Below are 16,583 nucleotides of genomic sequence, written 5' to 3'. Positions count from 1 at the left end.
GTGGTAGGCTTGAGTTTATGAAATCGTTGCAAGTTGTAAACTGGTAAATTGGTCGTTTAAAGGCAAATTGAATGGTTCCACCCACCCAATTGGACTCCCGGAGGATATTAGGGACTGTGGTAAACGATTCGACAATTTTTATTTCTGGGCGAAAAAAGTCAAAAAATTCCAAAAATTAAGGTTTATATCCACGATTTTTGAGAAAATTTGGAGGTTTCAAGGCCCGGTGTGGAAAAGCCTTGAGATTTTAGGGAATATATCTCGGGGTCATATAATGCCATTTGGAACCATATATGATCCGTGTATGTTGTCATAAATGTTTGTGGTGCGCTTCATTTAATGAAATCGGTGCAAGTATTAAACCGGTAAATTGGGCGTTTAAAGGTAAATTGGATGGTTACACCCACCCCATTGGACTCCCGGAGGGTATTAGGTAACATGGTAAACATTTCGGCAATTTTTATTTACGGGCGAAAAAAAAGTCAAAAAATTCCAAAACTGAAGGCTAATATCCACGCTTTTTGAGAAATTTTGGAGGTTTCGGGGTCCGGTGTCGAAAAGTTTTGAGATTATAGGGAATACATCTCGGGGTCATATAATGCCGTTTGAAACCATATATGATCATTATATGTTGTTATAAATGTTCGTGGTAGGTTTGAATTAATGAAATCGATGAGAGTTGTAAATCGGTAAATTGGTTGTTTAAAGGCAAATTAGATGGTTCTACTCAACAAATTGGACTCCCAGAGAGTATTAGGGACCATGACAAACATTTCGGCAATTTTTTATTTTTAGGCGAAAAAAAGTCAAAAAAATCAAAAATTGAAGTCTTAATATCCACGTTTTTTGAGAAATTTTAGAGGTTTCGGGACCTGGTTTCGAAAAGACTTGAAATTTTAGGGAATACATCTCGCTGTCATATAATGTAGTTTGGAACCATATATGATAATTATTTGTTGTCATAAATGTTCGTGATAGACTTGAGTTAATGAAATCGGTGCAAGTTGTAAACCAGTAAATTGGCTATTTAAAGGCAAATTGGATGGTTCCACCCACCCAATTGGAATACCAGAGGGTATTAAGGACCATGGTAAACATTTTTTCAATTTTTAATTCCGGGCGAAAAAAAGTCAAAAATTTCCAAAATTTAAGGTTTATATGCACGCTTTTTTAAAAATTTTGGAGGTTTCAGGGCCCGGTGTCGAAAAGCAATGAGAGTTTAGGGGATACATCTCTGGGTCATACAATGTCATTTGGAACCTTATATGATCATTGTATGTTGTCATAAATGTTCGTAGTAGGCTTGAGTTTATGAAATCGGTCACTAGTACAAAACTAACCTTAAGTAACACCCAAAAAATGTTACATAATGTGGTAAATGTGTTATTATAGACAATAGGTAACACTTTAGTGGGTGATACTTCCGCCCATGTTACCTAAGGTCTTATGTAACAATTTGGGTAATGTATGGTAACACTTTTAAAAGTGTTACTTTAAACCCTTTTATGTGACACTTTTTTATATTGTTAGTATCATTTTTAAAGTGTTACCTTTTATTTCTTGGGTAACACTTAATTATCTTTAGTAACATTTTCAATTATATAGTAACACTTTATCCGGCCTTATGTATCACTTTTTCAATCTAATGTAGCACCTTGTTGATTATTAGGTAACATTTTTCAATCATCTTTTGACATATTGTAGTACTTTATTCGACATTATGTATCATTTTTTCCAAACTATTGTAACACTTTATTAATTAGTAGGTAGCATTTATTATTATTATTATTATTATTATTATTATTATTATTATTATTATTATTATTATTATTATTATTATTGAGGAAATTTACATCTACTACTCCTACTAATACTGTGATTATTTTGTATATGCAAAAAATAATTAAAAATATAAAAATACTATTAAAATGTACAACCACTACACGAATGTGAAATTAACATATACGATAAACATTAATTTGAACTGATAAAACTTCATATATCCTTACAACAACAAAACCATAAACACCATTTTTTTTTTCGCTAAATAATCTAATAATAATAAATAATAAAAAAAGTCAATTTCGGTCTCTTAGACCACCAAATTCCAAACAGAATAAGTTTAATCACAATCAACATAGTTCCAAACAAACATCAGTAGTAAGCGAAGACAGCAGCAGCTTGCAGCTCAGCAGAAGCAGCAGACATCAGCTACAATAGCAATAAAAATAGCAGCAGTCATCAATAACTTGACGTCAACAACAACAATAATGGCAGCAGACAGCTCCTTGCTTTAGACGAGGCATCATGGAAAGAAGACACAATTTCATCCACCAATGCAATCTCATATAAGCGAGTTACATATGTTCTTTATTTACCCTATTTTTGGCCATGTTAAGTTCCTGCACACATAACCAAAAGAAAATCAATAATCTATCTACTTAGCTAAAAACCAACTTTATTTACAAATTTCTAACGTCGGCCCACTTTTACCCATTATTCATTGTTTTGTAAACATGAAAGAGCAAATCATGTCATAATTTCCCCTGTGCCTTTTTCAGATTTATTAGAACCAGTCTCAATTAGAAAGGGGTAAACATACTCAAGACCCGACCAAATTAGGTCTGATCCAAGGATATTTTACCAATATCCCTTTATTTACAAATGCCATTAGGTCCACATAAGTAATTTCAATCACCATCATAACACGTCTCACTATAAAGAAAAGGCAATAAATTACCAAATTACATAAAAGAAGTCAGTAAATCACACAATTCAAATGAGCTTCTAATCTTGAAAAGAACATGAATAACGTTTACTTAGATGCCTAGCATCTTTTGACAAGAAATTCCCAGGGCAAAATCAATAATTCTTACCTTAAGACCAGCTTTAAGTTCCAATCTTGAACATGTGCCTTCCACTTTGTCCATGAGATCTGAAAAAAAAACTAAGTTCTTGGTATCTTTCCTCATAGCATATGTAACCCACTTCGCTAAAAATGAAATTGACCATAATATATAATGTAAGGACTATAACTCATAATTTAAAGTTATTTAGCTGTAAATATAAATGAAAAAAAAATTGGAGCAAGGTGGCATCATTTAGACATGTATCAAATACAGATCATTGATTTCTCACAAACCATCAGTTCTATTCGATTCCAATTTTTACAAATATACTAAGCACATTCTTCAATAATAATGCTCAATTAATTTACCCACCTTCTATTTTAACAAAGATCTAATTAGATTAGAAAATCTTAAAGTCAACTACTTTGCACACAAGAGAAAAAATTGTGAAAACACCTAAAATAATTAACTTACCCGGGCTAGCAGAGCATTTTTTTCTTGGCAAAAATAGTTCTTGTTAAACTTGAAATAGATTGAATGCCAATGTCTCAGATATAGGAGTCGTCATGCATTAATATCATCAACCTTTTCCATCCTGGTTACAACCTTCAAACCGTTAAAGATAGATACAAATATACATACAGTGAAATATCATCAACGACATGGCACAACTAGCCTATTCCTTTTTATTTCTTCAATACTCATATTTTACATGTTAGCCTCATCTTTTCATTGTATTTCAATTTAAAGTCAACCAAATATCATACTCCGTATAACATTATGAAAACTCTCACATTTCACTTAAAAATACTACCTTATATACATTCCGAAAATAAAGTCCACATTTCATCAATTAGTTAGGAAAAATTGCAAAAATTAAGGAGATATATTCAATTTGACATGATTTGTAACTCACATTGATAAAAACACCCACATGAGAGGTATAGTTCAATTTCTCACTCAAATTCATCCTTCAATAGAGTATACATAATTTCACTACAATCAAATAAGCTAATATCCATAATTAGAAAATTCAGTTCAAAACTCAGCCAATCAACAGTTAAATTCCAACCCACGATCTTTTCATTTCAATTTCTTGATCAAGTCATTATTCAACAAATGTCATCGAATTTTGCAACAATACAACAATATACACTAATATTCATGATTGATTTCAGCCCATAAGTAATGCAAGGTACCGTAAACAGAACCTAATTCATAAAACTGGTGAAGATAAGACATTCTTATCAAATTATTTAAGCTCAATTTAAAATCAAATAACCCACTTACAGTTTCAAGCTAAAATAATTAATAGATGAATTTAAAAGATAGTTTCACAAATTTCAAATTTATAAGCCTAAATATAAAAGAAAACATACCTACTTTCAATCCGAACCTAATAATTCGCTCATCCATTACGAGGTGAAGTTCGAGCGGTTCAGGGGCCACTTTAGTCAGCCGTCGGCGAGTTGATGCAACCGGAATGGTTGAAGAAAAGGAAACCCCAACGACCATCTAGATTCAGAAATCGATCTTAGTACTTTAGGGTTTATATGATAATTTGGGGAGGATACAATAATAGTCAAATCAAACCAATCTAGAAAAATGGTTTTTAAAAACCAATCTAGAAAAATAGAAGGAAGGGGCAAAAACATAAATGGATCTTTTTATAGGGGCAAATTAGTCCGAACATTGTAAATAAGAGTTTTTTTTTTTTTTTTTTTTTTTTTTTTTTTTTTTTTTTTTGGTGGAAAAGGTAGATAAGGATTACTTGTTAATGGACATCCTTATTTTCATTTATCTGAATTTTATAGGTTATTAGGAAGGAATTATACGGATAGATAGATTCATAGATAATATAGATATCTTAAAGAAATAAGTAACACCTCTTAGTGTTACCACAAAATGTTACCTGTGTTAAAATTGTTACCTTAAAATGTTACCTATGTTAAAAGTGTAACTTCGAGTGTTACATACTAAAAGAATGTTACCAAAGTGTTACTTATAAATCTAGTAATTTTGTATTATAAAAAGTGTTACCAAAATGTGTTACATAAAGTCAACTTTGTACTAGTGGGTGCAAGTTGTAAACCGGTAAATTGGCCGTTTAAAGCCAAATTGAATGGTTCCACCACCCAATTGGACTCCTGGAGAATATTTGGGACCGTGGTAATCGATTCGATAATTTTTATTTTCGAGCGAAAAAAGTCAAAAAATTCCAAAAATTAAGTTTTATATCCACGATTTTTGAGAAATTTCGGAAGTTTCGAGGCCTGGTGTCGAAAAGCCTTGAGAATTTAGGGAATATATCTCTAGGTCATATAATGTCGTTTGAAATCATGTATGATCATAATATATTGTCATAAATATTCGTGGTAGTCTTTATTTAATGAAATCGGTGCAAGTATTAAACCGGTAAATTGGCCGTTCAAAGGTAAATTGGATGGTTACACCCACCCCATTGGACTCCCGAATGGTATTAGGGAACATGGAAAACATTTCGGAAATTTTTATTTAAGGGTGAAAAAAAGTCAAAAAATTCCAAAACTGAAGGCTAATATCCATGCTTTTAGAAAAAATTTGGAGGTTTCGGGGTCCTATGTCAAAATTTTTTGATATTTTAGGAGATACATCTTGTGGTCATATAATGCCGTTTTAAACCATATATGATCATTATATGTTGTCATAAATGTTCGTGTTAGGCTTGAGTTAATGAAATCGATGAAGTTATAAACCGGTAAATTGGTCGTTTAAATGCAAATTGGATGGTACCACCCACCCAATTAGATTCCCGGAGGATATTAGGGACCATGTTAAACATTTTGGCAATTTTTATTTCTGAGCAAAAAAAGTCAAAAAATTCCAAAATTGAAGAATAATATCCAAGCATTTTGCGAAACTTTGAAGGTTTCAAGGCTCGGTGTCAAAAAGTCTTGAAATTCTAGGGAATACATCTCGGGGTCATATTATGTCGTTTGGAACCATATATGATCATTATACGTTGTCATAAATGTTCGTGGTAGGTTTTGAGTTAATGAAATTAGTGCAAGATGTAAATCGGTAAATAGGTCGTTTAAAGGCAAATTGGATGGTTCAACCCACCCAATTTGACTCCCGAATGGTATTAGGGAACATGGTAAACGTTTCAGCAATTTTAATTTACGGGCGAAAAAAAAGTCAATAAATTCCAAAACTGAAGGCTAATATCCACGCTTTTTGAGAAATTTTGGAGGTTTCGGGGTCTGGTGTCAAAAAGTTTTGAGATTTTAGGGGATACATCTCGGGGTCATATAATGCTGTTTGAAACCATATATGATCATTATATGTTGTCATAAATGTTCGTGGTAAGCTTGAGTTAATGAAATTGATGAAGTTATAAACCGGTAAATTGGCCGTTTAAAGGTAAATTGGATAGTTCCACCCACCCAATTATATTGGATTCTCGGAGGATATTAGAGACCATGTTGAACATTTTGGAAATTTTTATTTCCGAGCAAAAAAAGTCAAAAAATTCCAAAATTGAAGACTAATATCCAAGCATTTTGCGAAATTTTGAAGGTTTCGGGGCTCGATGTCGAAAAGTCTTGAAATTCTAGGGAATACATCTCGGGGTCATATAATGTTGTTTGGAACCATATATGATCATTATACGTTGTCATAAATGTTCGTGGTAGGCTTGAGTTAATGAAATTAGTGCAAGTTGTAAATCGGTAAATAAGCTGTTAAAGGAAAATTGGATGGTTCCACTCACCAAATTGGACTACCAGAGGTTATTACGGACCATGACAAACATTTTGGCAATTTTTATTTACGGGCGAAAAAAAAGTCAAAAAAATCCATCATTGAAGTCTAATATCCACGTTCGTTGTTTGAGAAATTTCTGAGGTTTCGGGAACCGGTGTCTAAAAGACTTGAAATTTTAGGGAATACATCTCGGGGTCATACAATGTCGTTTGGAACCATATATGATAATTATTTGTTGTCATAAGTGTTCGTGATAGGCTTGAGTTAATGAAATCGGTGCAAGTTGTAACTGGTAAATTTGCCGTTTAAAGGCAAATTGGATGGTTCCACCCACCCAATTGGACTCCCGGAGAGTATTAGGACCATGGTAAACTTTTTGTCAATTTTTATTTCCGGGCGAAAAAAAGTCAAAATTTTCTAAAATTGAAGACTAATATCCACGTTTTTTGAGAAATTTCAAAGGTTTCAGGGCCCGGTGTCGAAAAGCAATGAGAATTTAGGGGATACATCTCGGGGTCATATAATATCGTTTGGAACCATATATGATCTTTATATGTTGTCATAAATGTTCGTGGTAGGCTTGAGTTTATGAGATCGATGCAAGTTGTAAACCGGTAAATTGGCCGTTTAAAGGCAAATTGGATGGTTCCATCCACCCTATTGGACTCCCAGAGGATATTAGGGACCGTGGTAAACGATTCGGCAATTTTTATTTCCGGGCGATAAAAGTCAAAAAATTCCAAAAATTAAGAATTTCGGATGTTTCGAGGCCCGATGTCGAAAAGTCTTGAGATTTTATTAGGGGATATATTTCGATCATATAATGCCGTTTGAAACCATGTATGATCATTATATGTTGTCATAAATGTTCGTGGTAAACTTGAATTAATGATATCGGTGCAAGTTGTAAATCGGTAAATTAGTTGTTTCAAGGCAAATTGGATGGTTCAACCCACCCAATTCGACTCCCGAATGGTATTAGGGAACATGGTAAACATTTCGGCAATTTTTATTTAGGGGCGAAAAAAAGTCAAAAAATTCCAAAATTGAAGGCTAATATCCACGCTTTTTGAAAAATTTTGGAGGTTTTGGGGTCCGGTGTCGAAAAGTTTTGAGATTTTAGGGTATTCATCTCGGGGTCATATAATGCCGTTTGAAACCATATATGATCATTATATATTGTTATAAATGTTTGTGGTAGGCTTGAATTAATGAAATCGGCGAGAGTTGTAAATCGGTAAATTGGTCGTTTAAAGGCAAATTGGATGGTTCCACCTACCTAATTGGACTCCCGGAGGATATTAGGGATCATGGTAAACATTTCGGCAATTTTTATTTTTTTGGGCGAAAAAAATCAAAAAATTCCAAAATTAAAAGCTTATATCAACGCTTTTTTTAAATTCTTGTAATTGACGAGGCCCGGTGTCTAAAAGTCTCGAAATTCTTGTAAACAATGATAGAGAACCAACAAAATAGTTCTAAAGTTAAGAGTTTAAGACGATTAAAGTAAATTCTAGTTGGGCCAGTAAGAACTTTTGAGAAGTTTCAATTTGGGAACCACTTTGGTATTAGTGGTGTTATATTAACTTTGTACCATAATATAAAGCAATATATACAAAAGTAAAATACTGGCATGACTAGCAGAAATCACCGTCCTTAACAATCTTAAATTTTTCAAGCACAACTTTGCCTTCCTTGTATTTCTGTGATGGCTCATAAGCTTTGATGTACTTCCACCCTAGCGCCTCGCCGCAGTCGGAACAGAAAACATCAGCAACTGTGTGAAGGCCTGTGAGGAGATTTCTGTTCTCCTTTGGCCCTGTAACTATATTCACTGCATGGGAAAACAAATATGCCCTCCCTGTATGTGCCTAATTTAAACAACATATACCATTTCATATAAATTAAATATTTCGCAAAATAATACTCCTTTTGTCTCTAGGTTACGCCACGTTCTCTTTACTTAATTAAAAATTAATTTTAATCGGTAAAAATTATTAACTGCACATGACGTGTATACAAGTGAATCAACAAATTCCAATTTTGATCAGGTAACACTACAAATCAAAATAATTTCAAATCAGAAAATGCTTGGTGAAACAAAACAATTAAGTCCTTATTGATTTAATACATGTTGCAATCTTTATACATATTGACCATTTACTCATAAATAATTCAAAAGTAATTAATTTGTGAAAAATGTAGATAAAATCATAAAATTTCTTTTTTTAGAAGCTCTGCAATTCTCTGTTTGAACAAATACCAGACTAAAAGATTTAAGTTTAATCCAAAAGGAGATATTTTTTCCTTAGATTTTGCTTAGATACATACAATGTTCTTGAATATATATGAATTTTTTTTTGTCTGTCTCTAATTATGCTAATCAAATACCTGGAATGATTTAGAGACAATATCATCATGCTCGGCGACATAATTTCGACAAACGAAACAGCAATAAGCCCTTAATCCAGCTTCATCAGCCATTAGATAAAACCTCTTACACCTAAAACACAAGCAAGACTTAAACAACAGAAAAAGAAAAAAGATATATTGTTGAAAAATTATAAACTGGCAGGGTTATTTAGTAAATACAATAAAGTTGTTTTATTTTCAGAAGAAATGAAAATAAAAATCAAGTAAATACAAACCAGTACACTGAATTTCTGCTGCAGTGATCACATGAAGGTGGATTTTTTCCAACTATGGAAAATAAAATTGGGGTATCAATAATTGGTGACAAGTGGATATAAAATTTGGTTGAAAAAGGTATCTTTATAAAGGAGTTATCAACTAGATTAATATTGGATTTATGACTTTGGTTTAGCCTACAAGAATTAAAAAATTCAATTGTATAGATAAGTAGGGATATAATTCTATATTTTAAGCATTAAAGGGTCATTGTTACTTGTTTAGGTGAAGGAATTTTGTTGTGGTAATCAAGATTATAACTATTTATCAATTATTATCAGAAACTTGTTAAAATGAAATTTCGTAGAATTTTTTAGCCTATTACGATCAATCTAGTTCGGTTTAACAAGCATAAGCCGTGGCGTGATCATGATCAGAAAATTGAAAGTTATTCTACAGCCACTAAGATCATCAAAAGAGATTTGTGAAGGGTGAGTATAGTTATGTCGACTGAATTTCTAAAAAAAAAAAAAAAAAAAAAAAAAAAAAAAAAAAAAAAAAAAGACGTATAAGGTCTATTAAAATGTGACATATTATTTGTGGACGCAGAAAGACGTGTTACGAGTATTTATTAATGTAGGTACAATTAATAACCTACCTCAACTCCTCAAGATGAGATGGCCAGATGGGTCCTTAATTTCTTTTTCTCTTTCTGTATGGCATGCAGAGGCAGATATACTGTGCACTAACTCCACAAAGGGTATGGTAGGCACATGTAAACTCTGAGTTCAAAAGTGTTTTTGAAGCTGTTTGATAGAATGGCAGATAGGGGAATAGGGTTGTGGGGAGTGGTATAGCGTGGTCCTAACAACTACTACACAAGTACGGGAAAGTGGAATGGAAAGACACATCAAATGTTAAAATAAAGATCAAAACTTTGGCATGAGATTGTCTAAACTAACAAAATCCCTATAAGCTAGGGTGCAAATGATAATAGAGAAACACTTTAACTAGTATTTGTATGTAATATAGAGTATATACATTTACTTGTGTTCATCCTTTGTCAAAACAAAAGGAAGGAAAGATAAATAAGTAGGGTGTGCGAGACAAGGTACACAATCGATGTCTAATGAACTAGTCTCAAGCCAAGTTAGAACTGATTCCAAAGAATTGGAATCAGAACCAGATCAATTTATGCTGATCACAGGGTATGTGTACAGAAGGGTGTAGAAGGGACCAACTGACCTAGTTATTGCAAAAAATAGGCTGGCCTGAGCTCATCTAGCAATGACTAGAACCTTACCTGAAGTTTACGACTCGGAGCCATTTGTAATCCAAATAATAGCTAGATACAGATTGAGAACTATGTGTTGACAATCCACCTGCTTAGCTGAGATTAGTATGTCACTTGATGTTTACAGGAAAACAAATACAGTTAAACATGCAAGAGCAGCAGAGAAAAACAAATATAAATGCTTAATGCCAAGTTATACATTAATAATTCTCAATATTTATGTACACATTGTCCTCTCAACTGTTTCTATTTCCAATTCAATAAAAATCATCTACCAACCTACAGAAGAACTGAAGAAGGCTACAAATAAATCAAAAAGAATGTATGAATATGTGCAAAGAAACCTTAACTAAAGCTTAGACAGGCTTTCCAAAAGCTAAATTTACCATAACTAAAAAATTCTGGCATGGAGGGTTATCATTAAGATGACCACTAATAAGAAAAATTTTGAAAAAAAAAAAACATAAAATTATTCACAATATTCACACTGAAAGAGCAACCATCTTTTTCTTCATCATCCACTTCTTTTTAGCAGCCTCTAATGCCTCTTCCCTCATTCTAGCAAGTTCTTCGAACCAGTGCTGATACTGAGTTTCGATAGAAGCAAGGTCTGCCTTTAGTTCATCATCTTGTTCTTCCTCATTTAACGAGGAGGAGGAACTGCTAGCTAAGCTAGTTAAACCAGAAATTCCACCATGTTCCATTGAAGATGCACCTTCGGAGTTCTTGGTCACCTCATTCAAGTGGGTACATCCACTGAGATGGCTATTATTTCTTGAAATTTTGTATTCATCTCTGTGTGATTCTCCAATGTCCATCTCAGATTTTTTGACACTCAAACGTTTGCAACAATCATCGATGCAGTAGTCAAGGCTTTGCAATGCTTTACCTAAAATGCCAGAAGAATCCTCCACAAACACATCTGCAACAAAAAGATCCATATCATGATTTCAGAATTATAGCAGATCTTGTATAGCAAATCTTGTGTCAAATTCATCCCAGAAAAGAAAAATGATCACGCCAAGGTATAGAAAAAAGTGACTCGATATCACAGTAAGTAATATTGCAAGACCAATTCAAAAAGGATTTTGCCTCAGGATTTTATTGACAAATTATTTGACTTTCCACATGCAAGGAGGCATGATCTTAAGAACTATCTTATAAACCAAAATAAAAATAAAAAATAAATAAAAATTCTGCTCACCGTCCATGCTAGTATCTCCTTTGTTTTTAACCACCGTATCATCACCTCTTTTCTCCGGTTTAGCAGAAGAATAAACAGATGATGGTTTTGAATTTATTGTAATTTTCTTTATTAAGTAATCAATAAATTCGGCTGTAAACTCCATGTCATAATCAGCCAAATCTTGCATTGCAACCATTTCCTCTGCTAATGCAATTGCCGTATCAAACTCCAGGTAAAAGACAAAATCTATTTTCTTCACCTCTCCTAAAATTTTCCCAAAATTGAAATGAATAAGCTGATAATGATCAGAGATTGTACTAAATTATGAGATAATATTTACCTACCTGAGGGGTACACAATACGCAACGTCAAGGATATGGAGTTGTCATCATGATTTTTCATCCCTCTTAGTTGGAACAAATTTCCCATATGAGCCCTCGTGAATTCCAAAACTTGGTTGGTTGGACTGACGTAGCCATTACCAGATGAGTTGCTCCAGTGGTTAAGTTTACAATGATCAGCATCGAGATCAATGGAATGAGACGTTGATGTTGAAGCAGTGGATCTGGGAGGTTGGCTGGGCATCACAATGGGATGGCGTATGGGCTCTTTTGGGCTTTCCACTTGAAGGAAAGTGTCCTTGAGTAGCTCCTTTGCCGGCAATCTTTCTGAAACAGGAACCAAACACTTCTCAATAAACTCCTTCATTCGAGGATCTTTCACCTTGGCAAGGGAAGCTGGCTTAATGCCCTGCACATAACACCAAGAGACCACGTAAATGAGATTGTTTCTTATTCCAAATCGCCAAATTTTGGATAAAGTTTGGAAAAGGTTACTTAATACATATTAACCTGCACCTCATGCAAGTTGTTGGTAACTTTCACATACTACTCATCAGGTTTAAGTTTTCACTAGATGTTAAACTTACACTGCCGATTTTTTAATTATTTCTGGAAGGAGGGGTTTTTTTTTGGAAATTCATAGATACTTCCACAAAATCACTTCTACAGGCAACTTGACATATCAAACACACATTACAGCTGCAGTTACCCAATTCTCATTTACATTCCTCCAACCTCTTATCTACCTCACTTCACATACAATAGATGATAGACATAAAGTAATTTCAAGAGCAATATCGCAAACGACAAAAACCTTGGGTGCTTTTAGGTAAAAATAAAAGGGTCACTTCGTAAAATAGAGCTATAGCTCGTGTGCATTCTATGTAATTTCACCAAGGAAAGCACAACGTCAAAGCAAAATAATAAAAGTGAAAAATCATAGACAAACTTACAGAGGTAACCTTCTTGAAAATTTGAGCTGGATTTTTGCATTCACTGTAAGGATATTCAAAAGTTACCATCTCTAACATGCACATTCCAAAAGAATATACGTCAGCGAGTTCGTTATAATCCTCTTCGTAGAGCTCTGGAGCCATGAATTCGGGTGTTCCTATTATAAAAACACAAAACAAGTCAACAAAACTCTTCTCATTATCTAAAGATGGCGAAACAAAACTTAAAGCCTCACCAATGACACTGTGTGCAGTTGGCTGCTGCATGACAGTTGCTAATCCTAGATCTCCAATCTTAACCTCTCCATTATTTCCATTGATAAAAATATTGTCACATTTCAAATCTCGGTGTATAACTGGTGGGTCATGACTATGAAGATAAGCTAAACCCCTGAGAATCTGTCTTGCCCAATTCTTCACAGCCTTCATGTCTACATTTCTGTGCTTCTTTCGATATCTATTACACCAAAGAGATAATTAATGCAAAATATAGATAATAAACAATCAGCTGTCATCCCACAAAAAAAAAAAAAAAAAAACACAGCTGCCACATCATTAAAATGCTACATTACTCGATCTGTCCTTGTAACCTCAAGTACTCATGTCAGGTCCTCAACACTTTCACATAAGTATCCTTCATTTATAAAATAGTTGCAATCTTGATACACTTACATGTATTCGCATAAGTATGTGAGTCTGAATAATTAAGCTGAAATGCAAGAAAAGGAACAAACTTACTCCCTCAAATTGCCAGATGTGAAGAGTTCAGTGATCATGTTCACCGTTTTCTTCTTGTCATCCACCCATGAATCATACAGCTTTATGATGTTTTCATGTTTTAATTTCTTGAGAAGATTAACTTCAGAATATAGCTTCTCCAGTCCTTCTGGAGACCGTAGAACATCATTGATCTTCACACGATTCCAAGCAACCTCTATTCCATTGACTTCGTCAAATGCCCTATAACTGCAAACAAAGGAAATGCTTAAGAAATATACAAGAAAAAATATAGAAAATGAAAACGGCATTCTCATTATGTGGAGTTTCATAGGGACAATTCCACCATCATCAGATTATTTGTGAAATGTCCTCAAGGACAGTGACTTGATACGTAATGCATAAAAAAAAAAAAAAAAAAATCAATGCTCATAACATCAGCTAGCAAACTACAGAATAAAGAATAGGAAACATACACTGACTTGAACGCTCCTTTCCCTAAGACTTCACCAAACTGTAGCAAAACAAATGGGAAAATCAAATCAATATTAGCAATGGCAAAAAGAAGAATAGAATATATTGAGACAAGCATCTATCTATGTATAACCCAAATAATTTTGTCAAGGGAAAGTCATTATACTGTTTTATCATCATATTCATAATTACTCAAACTCACCAAAACTGTATGACTCGGATATGGCAAGAGGATACCAGTAGTAAGTTCGGTGAAGCATACGAATAACATAAATTACGTATGCAATTGATCAAAAAGGTATATTATCAACAAAAATACAGCTCTTGTAACACCCCCAACCCACCAAAAAAATGATGGCATAGCTTGTACCATTGTACGGAGTATAAAAGAATCACCATTACTTGTTTTAAGATCATCCTCTACTACAAGGTGATTAGTGCAACAACACTGAATTACACTTAAATTACTTAAAGATCATAAACACATCCAAGCAAAACTACCAAACAACAGATTACTAGCACAATGTGTATTGATCAACTTATCAGCTATCAGTCTTATCACCATACTCTTTGGTTTGTTGTAGGGGTGAGTGGGGACCGAAACTGGCGAAATATGAAAAAATAGAGACAAAATATGACATTACTTATATGATTTAGCCAATAAAACTAAATCCAATACAGCCCCAAACGGAAAAACCGCAATCCCCTAGCCAAGGGTTAAGTACAAGCATCAAGCCTCAATACTCAATTACACATTTGTAAAATTAAACTATAGTGTTATTTTGTCGTAAATTCCCAAACTAATCGTTAGCCCTTACCGGGTCACGGCTACCTATATCAATCAAAATCGATTAATTATAAGGGACCAAAACCCAAATAGTGAAAGTAGGAACCCAACAAGGGAGCAAAATTTGGCACACTTAGTGATACTTGTAAATTCAATGCAACATGAAAAAATACAGTATAACGCAATAAATTTTGAGCGAATAACATCAAACAAAATGCAGGACAAATTTAAACAACAAAAATGAGCAATAAAAACACGCCGAATATGAAAATTAAAAACCCAAAATTGTGACATTTAAATACCCGAACATAGCGACCGGTTGGATCTTTCTCCACAAACTCAGGTTCACCTGCCTCGTCGTCATTGGTAGGAACAGCTGATCCTTTTCCGGGCGACATCCCTGCAATTCAAAAAAAAAAAAAAAAAAAATGCAGAAAATTTTTGTTTTCAATTTTCACAAAAAAAAAAATGATTTTTTTTAAATCCGAAAAAAGATTAATTTGATCAAAATAAGTAGAAAAATCGAATGCCGATCTTAGGAAAGAGAATTGGCATCGTTATATGAAATAAAAACTGCCCAGAAATTAAAACGGACTACCCTCTCCATTTTCATTAGAAATCATGCCCACAATTTATAAAACCCTTAAAAAGATTTGATTTTTATTGTAAATTATGCAACAATTTTGTATATACGACTATAAAATCAACACCCCGTCTTCAAAATCCATGACTCCGTTACACTGATTAATTGATTGTTAATCAAATTTTTATAATCATCCCTTCAAACTCCCCCATTTAATTCAATCATTTCAGGGAAAATGAAGGGATGATAAAAAACAAGGCAAAAAAAAAAATGAAAATCAAAAGAAAAAAAAAAATGAAGGAAAATGAAGAAGGCGGAGGTTTTGCAGAAGTGAAGGAAAGCTAACACTTGTTTGTTTGATACAGTTTTGACTTTAGAAGACTTAAACAATTTAATACTCTACTTAATTAAAAAAAGTTAAGTTACCTGTAAAGTGATGTCGTTTAAGTTGTATAAGTGAATGAAATTATGTTAAGCAAAAAGAACGTCGCGAATTCCGCCGGTGAGACAACTAATTCTTGCTTTCATTCAAGGGGATTTTTTGGATCACGAGGGAACAGATTGTATAACATGATACTTTTGAGATATTTTAATCAAAACTTTACAAAAGTTTTAAAACATAGGATGTTGGTAGGTTGAAGATGTTTGTAGTGATATCCATATTTGTTTGCTCGTGAAATTAATTAATTCACTATTTTATTTTAATTTTGTTTGAATAAAGTTGAAACCATTCTTTAATAAACTTGTTTGATCTGGTTTGATATGAATTTTATTGTAATGTTTTGGTTTGTATTATCTAATTTGATTCAAGTTTGATCAAAATTTAAACTTATTTGAACTCTAATCCATAAAATAAAACATATCAAATAGGATTTCATTAGATTTTTTTTTTTCAAGTAAATGAGATCTCATTAGATTTCATGTTAATACGTATTTTTTAATTATAAAATTTTCATAATTTTTTTAACAACGAAATTAAAGATATTTAAGCCCTGAAAAATTTAAAGATATTTAATGAAAACTACTC

At 33.1% G+C, this 16,583-nt stretch overlaps 2 protein-coding genes and 1 long non-coding RNA gene across 6 annotated transcripts; all 3 read right to left on the bottom strand.

The window, feature by feature from the left end:
* Positions 1–1,948: 1,948 nt before the first annotated feature.
* Positions 1,949–4,559, bottom strand: LOC145638632 (uncharacterized). Its single transcript, XR_014114678.1, has 4 exons — positions 4,229–4,559; positions 3,324–3,444; positions 2,877–2,935; positions 1,949–2,402 (listed from the first exon to the last, which is right to left on the bottom strand). It is a non-coding gene; the product is annotated as an uncharacterized LOC145638632 (long non-coding RNA).
* Positions 4,560–8,144: 3,585 nt separating this feature from the next.
* Positions 8,145–9,706, bottom strand: LOC145638631 (protein yippee-like At4g27745). 2 transcript variants are annotated; one of them, XM_081689621.1, is made up of 3 exons: positions 9,248–9,706; positions 8,985–9,096; positions 8,145–8,464 (listed from the first exon to the last, which is right to left on the bottom strand). In XM_081689621.1, the coding sequence occupies exons 2-3, from the start codon at positions 9,075–9,077 to the stop codon at positions 8,231–8,233; spliced, it is 327 nt and encodes a 108-aa protein (XP_081545747.1). In that variant the 5' UTR covers positions 9,078–9,096; positions 9,248–9,706; the 3' UTR covers positions 8,145–8,230. The 2 variants fall into 2 exon arrangements, with proteins under 2 accessions (XP_081545747.1, XP_081545746.1); XM_081689620.1 differs by having other exon boundaries at positions 9,242–9,551.
* A 988-nt stretch (positions 9,707–10,694) lies between these two features.
* LOC145639681 (putative serine/threonine-protein kinase WNK10) lies at positions 10,695–15,959 on the bottom strand. 3 transcript variants are annotated; one of them, XM_081690992.1, is made up of 8 exons: positions 15,276–15,951; positions 14,189–14,226; positions 13,734–13,961; positions 13,232–13,452; positions 12,996–13,153; positions 12,046–12,451; positions 11,720–11,965; positions 10,695–11,437 (listed from the first exon to the last, which is right to left on the bottom strand). In XM_081690992.1, exons 1-8 carry the CDS (start codon positions 15,369–15,371, stop codon positions 10,998–11,000), a joined length of 1,833 nt encoding a protein of 610 aa, XP_081547118.1. In that variant the 5' UTR covers positions 15,372–15,951; the 3' UTR covers positions 10,695–10,997. The 3 variants fall into 3 exon arrangements, with proteins under 3 accessions (XP_081547118.1, XP_081547117.1, XP_081547119.1); XM_081690991.1 differs by having other exon boundaries at positions 12,996–13,452; positions 15,276–15,956; XM_081690993.1 differs by lacking the exon at positions 11,720–11,965 and having other exon boundaries at positions 12,996–13,452; positions 15,276–15,959.
* Positions 15,960–16,583: the final 624 nt, after the last annotated feature.

This window comes from Chenopodium album, chromosome 7, assembly GCF_948465745.1.
Source record: "Chenopodium album chromosome 7, dcCheAlbu1.1, whole genome shotgun sequence".
Classification (NCBI taxonomy): Eukaryota; Viridiplantae; Streptophyta; class Magnoliopsida; order Caryophyllales; family Amaranthaceae; genus Chenopodium; species Chenopodium album.
Note: the sequence above shows the minus strand (reverse complement) of the source record. Positions and strands in the feature narration are given on the sequence as shown.